The 13,924-nt window shown below is 41.0% G+C and overlaps 1 protein-coding gene across 8 annotated transcripts in view; it reads left to right on the top strand.

Moving 5' to 3' along the window:
- Window positions 1–13,908, top strand: part of LOC138621179 (cytosolic carboxypeptidase 6-like) — a 293,612-nt gene extending 279,704 nt beyond the window's left edge. For 4 of the 8 annotated variants that reach the window (XM_069699016.1, XM_069699013.1, XM_069699015.1 and 1 more), the window contains exons 11-13: window positions 2,834–2,996; window positions 12,689–12,782; window positions 12,938–13,892. In XM_069699016.1, the coding sequence (XP_069555117.1) occupies window positions 2,834–2,996; window positions 12,689–12,782; window positions 12,938–13,043 (363 nt within the window). In that variant the 3' untranslated portion in view covers window positions 13,044–13,892. Of the gene's footprint in view, window positions 1–2,833; window positions 2,997–12,688; window positions 12,783–12,937 lie in introns of all 8 variants that reach the window. The other 4 variants (XM_069699010.1, XM_069699011.1, XM_069699018.1 and 1 more) reach the window with 4 other exon arrangements.
- Window positions 13,909–13,924: the final 16 nt, after the last annotated feature.

Raw genomic sequence — 13,924 nt, 5'->3', positions numbered from 1 at the left:
GCCCGTGTTACCCAGAGCCTTCAAAATAAAAGCATTAACAATTATTCAAATTATTTAAAGTAATGGTATTAATAATGTAGTCAACAAATTAATCTATATTCCTCAAACTAAACAGCAACAAAATGAATATATAAGGGTTTAATTCCTAAACACAACTTATAGGTCCAATACTATAGCAGATAGCTCCAACAACAGTATTTTGATAACATATGAATTATGTAAAAAGAATACAACTGGAATTCTTTATTAGGTGTGCAACATTTTGGTGTTCCAAAACCGGAGCAGTGGTGGCAGAAGTCCTAAAGAAGCACAAATATGAGTTGAAATTATGTATGACAATCTACACGATCCCCTCAAAAATATGTTATGAAGTCGGCTGCAAATATCTAGTCTTAATGAGAATATGAATTTTGTGAAATTTATGTGAAATTGCAGATACATATTAATAGAAATGTGCACTTGTCTGGTATGAACAGAAGTAGAAGGTCATGACTAAGCACAGGACTGTAAAAGTAGACCAGGATATTCTGTATAATTGATGCAGGTGTTCTGTTAAAGAACCCTCTGTGGTGGCTGAAGCTGGTTTTATTTGGACAAGAAGGATTGTGTAAACTGACGGGGGTGAGGAGAGGAAAACAAAGTAGAAATTTAAAGTATTGGAAATGAATGGGGGACAGAAGCAAAGGACAAGAGAGCATGCGGTAGGAATTATCCATTCAGTGACTACGACGCTCCTCCACATAGCCACACATGCGTAACCTAACAAACACCTTTTCATGCCGATACATTATCCACCAAACTGTTTCCTCGGTCCTGTGTCACATCCACTGACCTTCGTTTTCTCAGTAAGAGTGACATTTCATAGCAGAGCCACTTACACACATCATAAAGAATAATCTTTTTTGCCCATTGACTCTCAGCGCCAACCTGGACACAGAGAGAAGCCAACCAGGCAAATGTTCACCCACACATGTATGGAAATGTCACTTATTGTCAGTGTCTATACAGTGTGCTGTGTTACGAAGGATGAGTAAAGCGCTATTTCAAGAGAATTTCTCTCTCACTCTCTCTTTTTTTTTCTCCGTATTGCTTGTGTGACAGCTGGCCCAGGGGTCATTTCCCTTACTGCGCTTTTGTCCCTCTGCCCATTCAGCACTACCTAAAGCCCAGTGCAGCAGGAGCAACGGCAGCACAACACAATCATGGCGAACTCCCACTGGTGGCTGCCAAGTCTGCAAGGCAACTCTCAGTGCAGCAGAGTGGAGTGACAGTGAATGGAAACTTTTTCCACACTCTTCCCAAGACGGCATCATATTTATGTAGTATAGCTGACGCGCTCAAACCCAAAATAGATGTGATTTTTTTTTTCCGGCTTCATCTATTTAGAGCTGATCTTTGTAATGACATTGAATGGGTGTGTTCAAAAATAATCTACCCTCTATAAGTCACTGAGAAAGATATCACTGGGCATAAATGCATTGTCACTCATGAGACATGATGGTCAAAACCTAAAATAAAGCTGGAACATCTTTGAAACTTTGGAGGGCTTTTAATTCAAAATGAGGGCTTTTAATTTGCAATATATGCAGGAAGTAGAGGGAAATAGGCAGCTAATGGGGAAACTTTATCACTCAGTTACAGATGCCTTATTTTTTACCCGTGGTATTCCTTGGCAGGCAGCATAAAGACGGTTTTTAGACCTGCCTGCTTTGGCTGAAAACAGTTCTGACGAGAGCGGTGAGAGCGAACCAAAAATGTAAAGTGGAACCAAAACATTGAGCTGAAAGAAGTTGTGGAGATTAGAGGAACTGCAGAGTTGGGTAATAATTATCTGTGGGTTCATCACTATGTGATTGATTGATTGATTGATTGATTGATTGATTGATTGATTGATTGATTGATTGATTGATTGATTGATTGCTTGATTGCTTGATTGATTAATTTTTATTATTGTGCCATGCATAAGCAATATTCCCAGCCCAAACAAGCTAACAGGACATCATTATTAACAAAATAAAAAGTACCAACAAACCTTTTAAAACTTTCAAGAGATTCTGAACAAATAGACCCTGCTGATGTTTTTCCCAAGCTTTAGCAACAAAGTTAGCCAACAAATATTAAATCTAAATATCTGTTCCATCTTGTCTTCATCCGTGCACCAGAACATTTCTGGATTTTGAACATATATTTTATTTGACATAGATATTCTTCACTTATAATAAGGACAATACAAAAGGAAACATGTAAGTGACACCACATCGCAGTACAGATAGTAACCTGGTTTGTTCTGTCATCATTATAAAACTGTTAACTGTATCTGATTGGTCTCATACACTGTTTATTACTCTTTATTGCTAAAACATAAGTGTGTTCTCATGTATGCAATACCTGTGTAATTCATAGATGACACCTCACCATCTCTTATTTTGAAGAGATTGACCACAGGAGCACTCTCAGGTCTTTGCAGATTTGTCCAACCCATTAGTTGCTGTGTGATCCCAAAGAAGTTGGCAGTCCCTGAATAATAATTTGTCATTCAGGTTTTAAAGGCCAAAACATTTTGCATTGAAAAATATAAGTTGGGAAACTTTGGCCACCCGCTGTTACATTTTGAAAAGTAAACGCAACAGTTTCCATAGGATCTATAGAGGTATTTATGTTTCTGTGTTGTAAATGGAGTTAATGATCTCCAAATTCCAGTTTCTTCCTCAAAAATGGTTTGACAGGGTGGAAGTTTGATGACACAAGAACTTGAGGCTAAATCCTCCAAAGTGTCTTCATCTATTTACGTCAATATCTCACACGTAGTTTGTTTTTCCGTGGGTTTCTCCAGTCCAACACTTCCTTTAACCGCGATGTGGTAAAGGCCGGCACCGGAAGACGTTTCCTCGGAGGTCTCCTTGATGACACATCCTACTGCTACACTCTGGAGGTTTCCTTCTACAGCTACATGACAGCTGGCAGCACCGCCCCTGTGCCCTACACTGAGGAGACATGTATCCTTCACCATGTGTGATCTCTCTGTGTGGAAGGAAAAGATTTGGTTCAAAGTGGAGAGAGGAGCAGAAATGTTCTCTTTTATTTTCTCATCTCGCACACAAAAACCCACAAACACACTCACGCTGTCCCTGCAGCAACAATCTCCCACTGAAATCAAGCCAACTGATCTTGTAATCACTGGACTCATTATTTTAATGTGTTCCTCATTGTGTGAGTGTGTGCATGTGTGTGTGAGAATGTGTTTGTGTGTCAGGTCATGTGTACTCACTAGAAAAGCATGTTGCTCTTTTGTTGCCTCTTGTTGCGACAGATGTGCAGTGACAGAATAGGGATGTGATAGCTGCGTCTATTGATTTCATTTACAAAGGAGAGAGGAGAAAGGGGCTTGTGTTGGCATATGTAGTGCTGTGTGTGCGCTCAGTTGAAGCTTTGATTGCGATAAACAATGGAACAATGGAACAAACAAGATCCCTGTCAACTACAAGCATGCACACACACACACACACACACACACACACACACACACACACACACACACACACATAGGAGCACCCATATTCCTTCATCACGGAAAGTGAAGTTCACAGGTACCTTAATGGAGGCAGATGGGAGGCAGTTTTCCTTCGACTGACCTTCTCAGGGCTGAAGAGCTCCTGAGAGCTGGCCGATGGCGGTCTGATCTTACCGATAGAGTGAGTGAGAAGAGGGAGGAAGAGAGATTTAGAGAGAGCGATAAGGACCCTACGTATGAAAAGTATGTGCTTCCCTACACATACACTGTAGGTGGAGGGGCGGCTGAATATAGACGTAGCCCTAGTGCCCTCTAGTGCCTGGAGCTGCAACTATCTGCTTTGCAATAGAAGAGGCGAGTCATGATTCAAAAGTTTGTGATAATGTGATCAATTCTACATATGGACCACTGGAAATCTTTATGATAGATTATAATTCCATGACAGATTAACATATAGAGAACAAGTCTGCTCTTCCTCACAGGCATGAGTTAGTCTGTACGATGATGATGTGGTGTGTGTTTTCCACTCGCTCTCATCACTTTAATGCTTCTCATAGAAACATCTGAGGTCTGTGTATTACAAGTGTGATGCTCAGATGAAAGTAAAAACATGTGCATGCACACAGTGCACCACCACATCCACAAACTAATAGTAAGTGTTACATTGAAGGGACAAATGTCTGACTGTTATGCTGAACAAACAGCACATAACATATCCCACACCGTGTTTTCAGTAAAAGTGGTGACAGTGGGTTTGGAGGAAGATAAGAGATACAAAGGGATCCAGGTTCCTGTTTATGTGTGTGTGTGTGTGTGTGTGTGTGTGTGTGTGTGTGTGTGTGTGTGTGTGTGTGTGTGTGTGTGTGTGTGTGTGTGTGTGTGTGTGTGTGTGTGTGCGCATTTCCTCTGAAGGTCAAACTATGAGAGAACTCGGGGTCTGGTAGGAAGACTTCTTTTTTGTTTTCCAGGAGTGTGTATGTGTGTTAAGCTGCGAGAAGGGAGGGGTCCAAGAAGGAGGAGGAGCTCCGCAGCGTGGGCAGGCAGTGCAGGGACCTGGTGTAGACTGGAGATTGGGGTCAGGCAGGTTGAAAGAGCCGACCATGTCACTTTTTACGCCCCGGCAGTCAGCTCGATGGCGCATGCAAATCATCAACAGAGACCGTTAGCATCCACATCACCCACCTCATCCACCCTCAACCCCTCCTATTCCGCTTCTCTCACCTGATGCACACACACACACACACACACACACACACACACACACACACACACACACACACACACACACACACACACACACACACACACACACACACACACACACACACACACACACAAACTAATACTTGACAAATAAACCTGGACCTTTAACTCCTACCTAACCCTTTCCTGACTCTCCTTCTTCTCCACTGCTGTGACTTGTAGCCACCACGACTGAAATCTTAACCTCTCTCACAGCCGAGACTTTTGACACAGTTTGATGATGCTTGTAAAAATGGAGTACAGCAATGTGCGTGTGTGTTTTGATTTCTCCTCTCCTCTTGTGTCCTCCTCTCTCCTTTATTCTGTCCTTTCCTCTCATCTCATCACCCAGAACATAACAGCTCATTATATCATCTAGTCAAGCTGAGAATCCTCTTCTCTGAAACAGCAGGAACAACCTCTATTGTGTGTCTGTCTTCTCTTTGTCCTCTAATCATTTAACACCTGTGTGTGTGTGTGTGTGTGTGTGTGTGTGTGTGTGTGTGTGTGTGTGTGTGTGTGTGTGTGTGTGTGTGTGTGTGTGTGTGTGTGTGTGTGTGTGTGTGTGTGTGTGTGTGTGTGTGTGTGTGTGTGTGTGTGTGTGCAGAGTTCTGTACTTAAAGTTATTCCCAGCAAGGTAAATTCCCATGTCACTCATGTCCCACCTCCCTGTACTGGATTTAAACATTTCAGCTTGTTTTTTTTCTTCCTGTTTTCTCTACTTTCATAGTGAGACAGCACTTTTTGACGGACCTTCAAGTCCAGACTGAGAACTGGAGAGTGGAAAGGATCAAGGTTGAGAGAATCTGGGATCTTGTTCAAAACACAGCTTGACGCTTTCAGTGCGAGTGTGTGTTGTGTGAGTGTGCATGAAACTTCACGTGTGTGTGTGTGTGTGTGTGTGTGTGTGTGTGTGTGTGTGTGTGTGTGTGTGTGTGTGTGTGTGTGTGTGTGTGTGTGTGTGTGTGTGTGTGTGTGTGTGTGTGTGTGGGTACAGTATGTGTACTTTTATGTGAGCCTTAGGGGCCTACTTAACCAGTGTGTAAGAGTGTGTGTGTTCTTTTTTGTATTTTGAGAGACAGTGATCTCTGTGACTTTGAAGTATTATTGAAAAACTTCATTCAGGATTCAGGATTCAGGATTGGAAGGCTTTTCTCATGTTTTTCCTGCATTGAGTTGAGCAGTTGCTTCTTCTGTCATATTACAAATGTGCAGATTTTAAATTTCGTCCTTGTGCTGAATTTCTTGCTGGATTCCTGTGAATTTGTTGATTTCCTTCAGTGGAGACAGACATGCAAAGGAAATTGAGGTCTTCACATGAAAGGTGATCACCCATGATATAATCAAGTGCAACTGTTTTGGGTTACTCATCAGGTTGTGTGACATCAGCAGATGTGCAGATGCAGATACAGCATGGATTGACAGCAGGGCAGCTGACTCTGACTGGTCCAAATGGTACATGTGCACACACACATACAGTACATACTTCTCATTCTCCCTATGTGTGTGACGTCTGTGCTCCAAAGCAGCAACTCTCGACGTGCACCTCACCACAATGAATACCAAAGCTACCAATTGAACCCCATATGCATGAGTGAACCTGACACCCAATGGACAGGCTGTGACAAGTATGCAAATGATATAGCTTGGAGGCAAATATGCTTCACTACCACACATCATACACATCATATCACACAGACATGCACAAATGGATAGGTGCTCACATATGCAAGCAAGCACACACCGAGACACTCAGATTTATACACAGTTGATTGCACAAATATTGTTGCCATGCTCAGATGAACATGTGTCCTCACATGAGCACTCACAGAGATGCACAAACACACATGCACACCTCCGGTTGTGTTGTGGTAGTTTTTTTGCAAATGCTGATAAGGCTTGTGTCCATGGAAAGTTGGAGAAAGTTTGGGAACATCATTTGTACTACAGAAGGCTACATTTTCTGGAGAAAATGTAAGTCGTGCTGAAGATGTGCAGTTGAAACATCTGAAATTGTTTGAATGCTGAGAGAAGTTGAAGTGGCAGTCAGAATACAAGTTGTGAAAGAAGTTGAAATGGCAGCTAAAAGTAATAAAAGAAGTTCAAGCCCTCAGAGGAATTGAAATGATCAAAGTGTGACTGAGCTTGAGGAGTCAGCTGAGGGGCAATTATTTAAAGTATAAACTCTGTTTATAGGTGAAAGTAGTGGAAGTGTCAGTCGTACAGTAAAAGCTGAAAACCAGTGAAAAGTGTTTTTAAGGCATTTTATGTGTAACCACTAAGAGCTGTTGAAGAGCAAGAAAAAGAATTTCAATTGTTTTAAAATAAACAGAAAGATGCCAAACTATAAAATCCAAAGCAAATCACAGATAACACTGGGCAACACAATTTAAAATGTTCATTGTCCCACAAACTAAAGTAGTCAGACTTCAAATCTGTTTATAGAATATATTCTATCAGGCAGGCTTTTTTAAGTGTCAGACTGTATATTATTTATTCTAGTTAAACTGTTGTCACATTTAAATATGTACACACTAAAACTGAAATGTACAAGTGAATGTTTTTACCTATATCTGGCCTCAGAAACATCTCTCTTCAGTTCCCATCAATAGTCTGCCTACATAGAGGGGCTCCACCTTCATTTGTACCGCTTGCAACAACAAAATAAAAAAATAATGAAATTCCAAAAACATATTTGGATTCAGTGTGCAAGAATACATAAAGTAACAAACAGGTTATTATTTTTGAATGGGACAAAAGCTTTGTTAACCAGTGTTATCCATTGTGGTGCAAATCCTTTAAAGCATATTCTCTGTATTTGTTTAATGAATTTACTATTTTCAGTTCATTTTTATTTATTGTCTCTTCTGTCATCAGATTGTAAGGTTATAAAAATGAATATGTATAGGATTGGTGACAGCAATAAGAAAGAACATATAGACAGAGTTGAAGCTATAAACCACAAGTACCCAGGTGAGACGTATGGTTATACTTTTACTCTTTTTGTTCCACAGTTCCTTTCTTTCTCGAACTTTTACAAACAAAGCACAATGTTTACTAACCTACAAAGAAGCAGAATTCTAGTAAATAAATATAATAACTAGCTTACAAAAATAGTATCTATATCCTGTTTTTAGAGCTGTGTTGTTCTGAGGATATTGCTGTTAATGTATACTGTAGGAAAACAGAAGCCTTTGTTATAACATTTTTATTTTATTAGTCAAGTTTCAGAGCCTGTCTCCTTGGCAGGGATGGTTCCTCCTGTCAGGGATTTAAATCAGCTCCTGTTTGTCCCTTTGGGCAGCTGGATGTGAGGTCTTTCAGTCTGTTGATTTGCTATTGGGGACAAAAATGTCCCTTTCTGTATTGCTGTTGTTGACCAGGCCCTTAATTAGCATTGATAATTAGTTCTCTACGTGTTAGTGCAGTGACAGCACCTGTCAGTGGCCCGTATTGATGGCTTGAATGTCCCCTTGCTTGTCTCCTTGTTAATTCCCATCCGATCGAGACAGCATTCTCCACGTGTCTTGTTCATATTACCACTAGGGGCCTTGTTGTCTGTTCGTCACCTTGTCTGTCTGTCCGGCAGGACCAGGCACGAGAGACATGGCGGTGAAAGCCGCTAAATGTGGTGCTGACAGCAAACAGCTGCAGTAAACAAGTCATGATGCCCCCCAAACCCTTCGTCTCACGTGTCCCATATCTCATCAGCGTTTAAGCTGGCATACCCTTGAGCCATGACAATGACCTGCTATTGATTAGACAACACCATTATGTGTACCAAGATGTTAAAGAACACACCACACACACCTCCATGACAAGCAGGCAAGATGCTGACAGGCTGCATACGCACACCTCTTTGACCTCCCCAATGATGGATTCTGATTACACAATGATAATGATAATGCTTTTACATTTGGTGATGTTGATGACACAATATTAACAATATTATCAATATTAGTCCTTGTGTTAGTTCATTAGAGACTGCCTAGATGTGGACTGAAGCAGCTTTTCTGAATATTTCCACCACCACCCACCGCTCTAATCCAAGCTACAGCCCGCCGACTGTTTCCTGGCTCACACACTCATCACTTCCTACTGCAGCAACAGCCTCATTCTAGACCCTACGGTTTCCCCCGGCAACGGGCCAGGCAACAGTCAGGGCATCCTCCGCGTCTCCGACCGCTCACCCAGTGAAAGAAGTTCTCCTTCAGAAGCTGACCGTCCATCACAAACCCTCCTGTAATGGACGGTGAGTCGTGACAAGCCAAGCTGAGAGGCCATCTGCGCACGGTGGGGTCTGGGAGATATTTTTGTCGCTGAGCGTGCCTGGCCAAAGAGCTCAGGACTGGCACCAAGCTCTGCTGATGACAGAGAACTGAGGAAAACACGCAAAAACTTTCCAGAGGTCAGAGAGAAGACTTCAAGGATACAAGGAGGGTGTATGTTTCCAGTGTACTTGTATATGCGAGTCCTCGACTATGTACACGTATCATCTCCGAACAGCAAACAGACTAATACCTACATACATCAAAATCATGTGCTATTTTTAGCCATGATAACAGCATGGCTGAAAGGAAGGGAATATTAGTCTGCTGGTTGATTGGCTGGTTGGTCCCCCACTTTGGTCCAGACTGAAATATCTGAACAACTATCACATGGATCTGTTTGAAATTTTGTGCAGCCTTTTATGGTTCCTACAGTGCTCCCTGAACTTCCACTCCAGTGGCATTAGCAGATCAAACTATTCAGTTATCCTCTGACATATTTACGAGATGAACTGCTATGACTACATACAGAGTAAAATTATATTTACCCTTTAAGATAAATTGTAATAATTATGGTTACCTCTTAATCTTTCTTTAGTGCCATCATCAGGACAAATCAGGTCCGTACTTTGCCAATTAGCAAATTTTAGCTTTCTACAACATTAGCAGACTAAAATCAGATGCTGAATATAGTCAACATTACAAGTGCATTATCATTTAGCTCATATAGGACTTAGCTCAAAGCTGCTAGCATAGCTGTAGACTCTTTTGCTGTGTTCGAAATGGCATATTTACATAATAACACTCACAATTTTAAATGCATAAGTGCGTTCACACTGACAAGTATGGAAATATGCAGGGCACTATAAGTAAGTTGATGGCGTACTCAAAACAGTCCACAAATATCTACAAGTATGAAGCCAACAACTTAATGCATTTTCCAACTCCTGTTGCTGAACACTTCACAAACATGTTTATTTCTCACTAAGTACCGCCATCCTGCTGTTGGATTAAAGCCATCAGTTTATTGTGTGCATTAAACAAACGGGCAAGAAAACAACATTCATTTCTGGGTAAAATACTCTAGGCCAGCAGAGATGGTGTGCGATGTGAAACATTACTACCCCGTCAAGTACAACACAAGTATAACATGTAAGAGTACTATAGTGTACTAAGGGAAGTAACTAATTTGGAACACAGCATCAGTCTTGTTTAGAACTATTATGCATTAAAATTTGCATAAAAAGCTCATTCAGAAGGACATAACCTTTTTTGTTCATCTGTAGTTTTACCTCAGCTTCATCAGTATCATCAGCTAGCAGTGTTTAATGAGACAGACTGCGGGACCCCTGCCGACACACGCACACACGCAGCAAGTTTGGCCTGATGCAGGACTAACAGACAAACAGCCAGATGGGGTATAAACACAGAGTCTGGAGTCATGTGGAGAGTGTTGCCATCAGCCTGCCGGGTGAAGAATGAAGTCCTGTGTGGCCTCCGAACATACACATTAATACACCATCAAAGGCCAAGGTGACAGACTCACTACAGAGGCTTGCTTGCATATTTACAGGCCTAACCTGGTATACTGGTGTGTGTGTGTGTGTGTGTGTGTGTGTGTGTGCGTGCGTGCGTGCGTGCGTGTGTGTGTGTTGCTCAAGGTATGACAAACAAAGCCAGAAGTGTATATGCCCAGACAGCCTGTTCTATCTTTTTAAAGACTTGTTTTTCACTTTTATAGCAATCATTATTTATGTATCATAGATCATTTTTATCATTACAAGAAATTGGAAAAGAAACATAAAAATGATCAAATCACCGCCTTTTTTTTGTGTTTTTTTTTTTGTGTGTTTGTTACTACTACTAAATCGTTTCTCTGTATGGCAGTTGTTTCAATCACACTCTTGTGACAGATAGATAGTTCAGCAGATGACAGGTCGTATCTGGGTATCAACAAGGTAATGACAGGGGAAAGTGACAGATTATGTCTCTGTGCTGCTCTGTCATGCTCCAACCCAGTGAAGAATGGAAATAACTAAACATCAATGCCACAAGAGAGGGACAAACCTTTATGGATCCATTTGTTTTGCGTTGGGATCTCTGTATATGAACAGTATGTATGGATGTCTCGTATAGATGGAGGATGGAGAAATGTCTGAAGGGACAGACAGATAGATTGGCAGTTCGTATTGATGTGGTGTTTTTCCAGTTCACTCACCCCAGTGACTAGATTTACTTCTGTTAGTAACACTGTTCTTATTTAACTATATCCTCCCTCTTAGTGATTGGGAACATTGTTGGCATTCAGTGTTTCGCTATTTCTTCATTATCTGAACCTGATTGACATCATTACTTGCTTTGCTACCCTAATGATTACAGACCTAGCAACAGCACTCATAGACACGCAACGATTTTATAAAAGCAGTCAGGTTATTGATATTGTCCCTAATGTAGTGAGGGACAATTGGGCAGGAGGATGATGAGTGCACCCACCCCTGAATTTAAATAAGGCCTCGGTGTATAAGTAATTGCTTTTGTCTGATTCATATGAGCACCGTGCAGTTGGCTGACGTGAGTGAAATGCAGCTGATTTAGCCTTACTTACTTCAGCGGTGTGTTGTACTCGCACCTTGAGGATTTGCACTGCTCATTTCTCCAGGCGCTTGTCCCTAGTTATTTATTGTTCCTCCCTGAGTGTGTTGGCATTGACAGAGGGGACGCTTTTAAGTTTTTTTTTTTTCAATATTGCTTTATGCTACATGTGTCTCTCGTGGTGAGTCAGTGGTTTGAATGCATCATGCAAATATACATTTTGAAATGCCTTGAATCCTAATACATTGATGCCTTCTTCTTTCTACATTGTTGAATATTTTAGTATTTGGTTCCCGTTCTCTGCCACCCTGCTCTCTGGGAGGAGAAAAAAATAAATCAGCATACATCATCTTGTATTTTCTTTATCATTCCCAAATAAATCTGATTCATAGACCTTTGTCACAACCAATATTTTGACTTGTCTTAGCAGTAAATGCACATATGGAGCTAAAACCATTAACCAGGGCTGCTTTTGCTGACCACTTGTGAGGAGCACCAAATGTAGTAAACACAACAACATATATTTTAAGTTTATATAGTTCAGAAGACGCAGAGCAGCATGAGCCTTCATTTCCATGGTTTCTATCTTTCCATCTGATTAATGAAAAGTCCAGTATTCTCACTCATTTTTGGTCTCTTTATTTGCTAAAAGCCTGTTTATTATTTGTTTTCAAGCCACTGTTATTGCTGGGCCGTTAGTGTACAGTCTGTTTATCAAAGCTTTTTAGGTAAAACAATTCCCTGTTAAGAGCAGTCAGAGAAGCCAGCAGTAAAATTATTGGTAATACAACCAAAACAATTAGCTCAAGGATGCTAAAATGCTTCATAGAGCTGAAGGGAACAGCAAAATTAGTTAATGATACTTTGTGGGTTTGTCACTATGAGTGACCCCTTTTACATCACACATAGTCATTTGACACTTTGTTGATTACAATAGTGATTTGTGCAGATTGATGTTACATTTTCCCCTTGTGTCGCTACTCTAATGGCTCTGTAACCACCAGTTTCAGACATGTTTTGATCAGTGTTACTGAGGCTCAGCCAAAGACAGTTTGCTTTAACTCTCCTTCTTCAGACATGAAGTTGGGCAGGAATGTGGCTCGAACTTACCTGGATTACTACAAACTCAACAACCTTATCAGGGACAACAGACTAACTCACATTCAAAGGTAAAACAGTATGGTATCAGGAATAAATAAATAAATATGAAACTAAATCTGTTACTCAAATATCTTGTCCTTTTTAAATGTTATTTTTGTTTTGCCTTTTTATGATGTGTATACCACCATCTGAGTGATTCATGTTAATATGTTTTTGTCTCCAGTTCTGAGGTGATGTCCCAGACAGTTAATCGTAACGGAAAGGGCAATGTTGTTGGAAGAGACGCGGCGGACAGAGAGAAGGAGAAGAGCCCGGGTGTCAGGCAATAGACAGACAGACGGACACAGACTGAGCATGAATAAAATGCAGAGCACTGTGGCAGGACGATCCTTCACACTTCATTGCGTTTATAAACTCCACATCTCCCTGGCTATAAAGAATTATTTTCACAGATTTGTAACAGTGGGATGACTGGTACTTGCAGGACTAAAATCAAAACAGGTTTCCTCCTGGTTATTTACTGACTATAAAACATGGATGATTGAATACAAAGGGGAGACAGACTGGTTATCCATCTAAATTTCATCTGAGGCCTTCATTTGGCAGCTAATTTTTTTGTCGTACAAATATGCATGCTTCCCCACTGTTATTGACTTATATTTTGACTTCATTGGATGGTATTATAATCTCTGGTGGTATTATATTCAGCCATTAAACACTTAATCTCTTAATTATGTACCTGTTTCTCTCATAACAACACTAAGAAACCCAATACTGGTTATGATTCAGATGAGACCGTAAATGAAGAACACCTTGGGGGTAGGGGGAGGGCTCAGATGGTAGAGTGGGTTGCCCATTAAATCCAGGGTTGGTGGTTCAATCTCCGGCTCCTCTTGTTCACTATCCGAAGGGTCCTTTGGCAAAACACTGAACCTCAAGTTGCTCTCGATGGCGGTGTCGCCATTCTTGTGTGTTTGTGTGTGTGTGAAACAGTGAAATTGCAAAGGTAAGACGGTGCTACAGAAGTGCAGACCATTTCGTGTTGAACTGTGTTTTTCTATTGATTTGGCCACATGTGTCAATCTCTATTTGTTCATATGAGCTCTTTCTCTGTTGCGAACTGAACCCGCACTCCTGAGTGTCAACCCGCTGATTTCCAGGGACTTCAACACAAATATCGGTTGAGATGTCGAGAAGTTTGGAGGCAACA

The sequence above is a fragment of the Brachyistius frenatus genome, unplaced genomic scaffold (genome assembly GCF_029030835.1).
Source record: "Brachyistius frenatus isolate BFR_SWC_R1_liver_20210118 unplaced genomic scaffold, ASM2903083v1 Contig_29, whole genome shotgun sequence".
Taxonomy (NCBI): Eukaryota; Metazoa; Chordata; class Actinopteri; family Embiotocidae; genus Brachyistius; species Brachyistius frenatus.
Note: the sequence above shows the minus strand (reverse complement) of the source record. Positions and strands in the feature narration are given on the sequence as shown.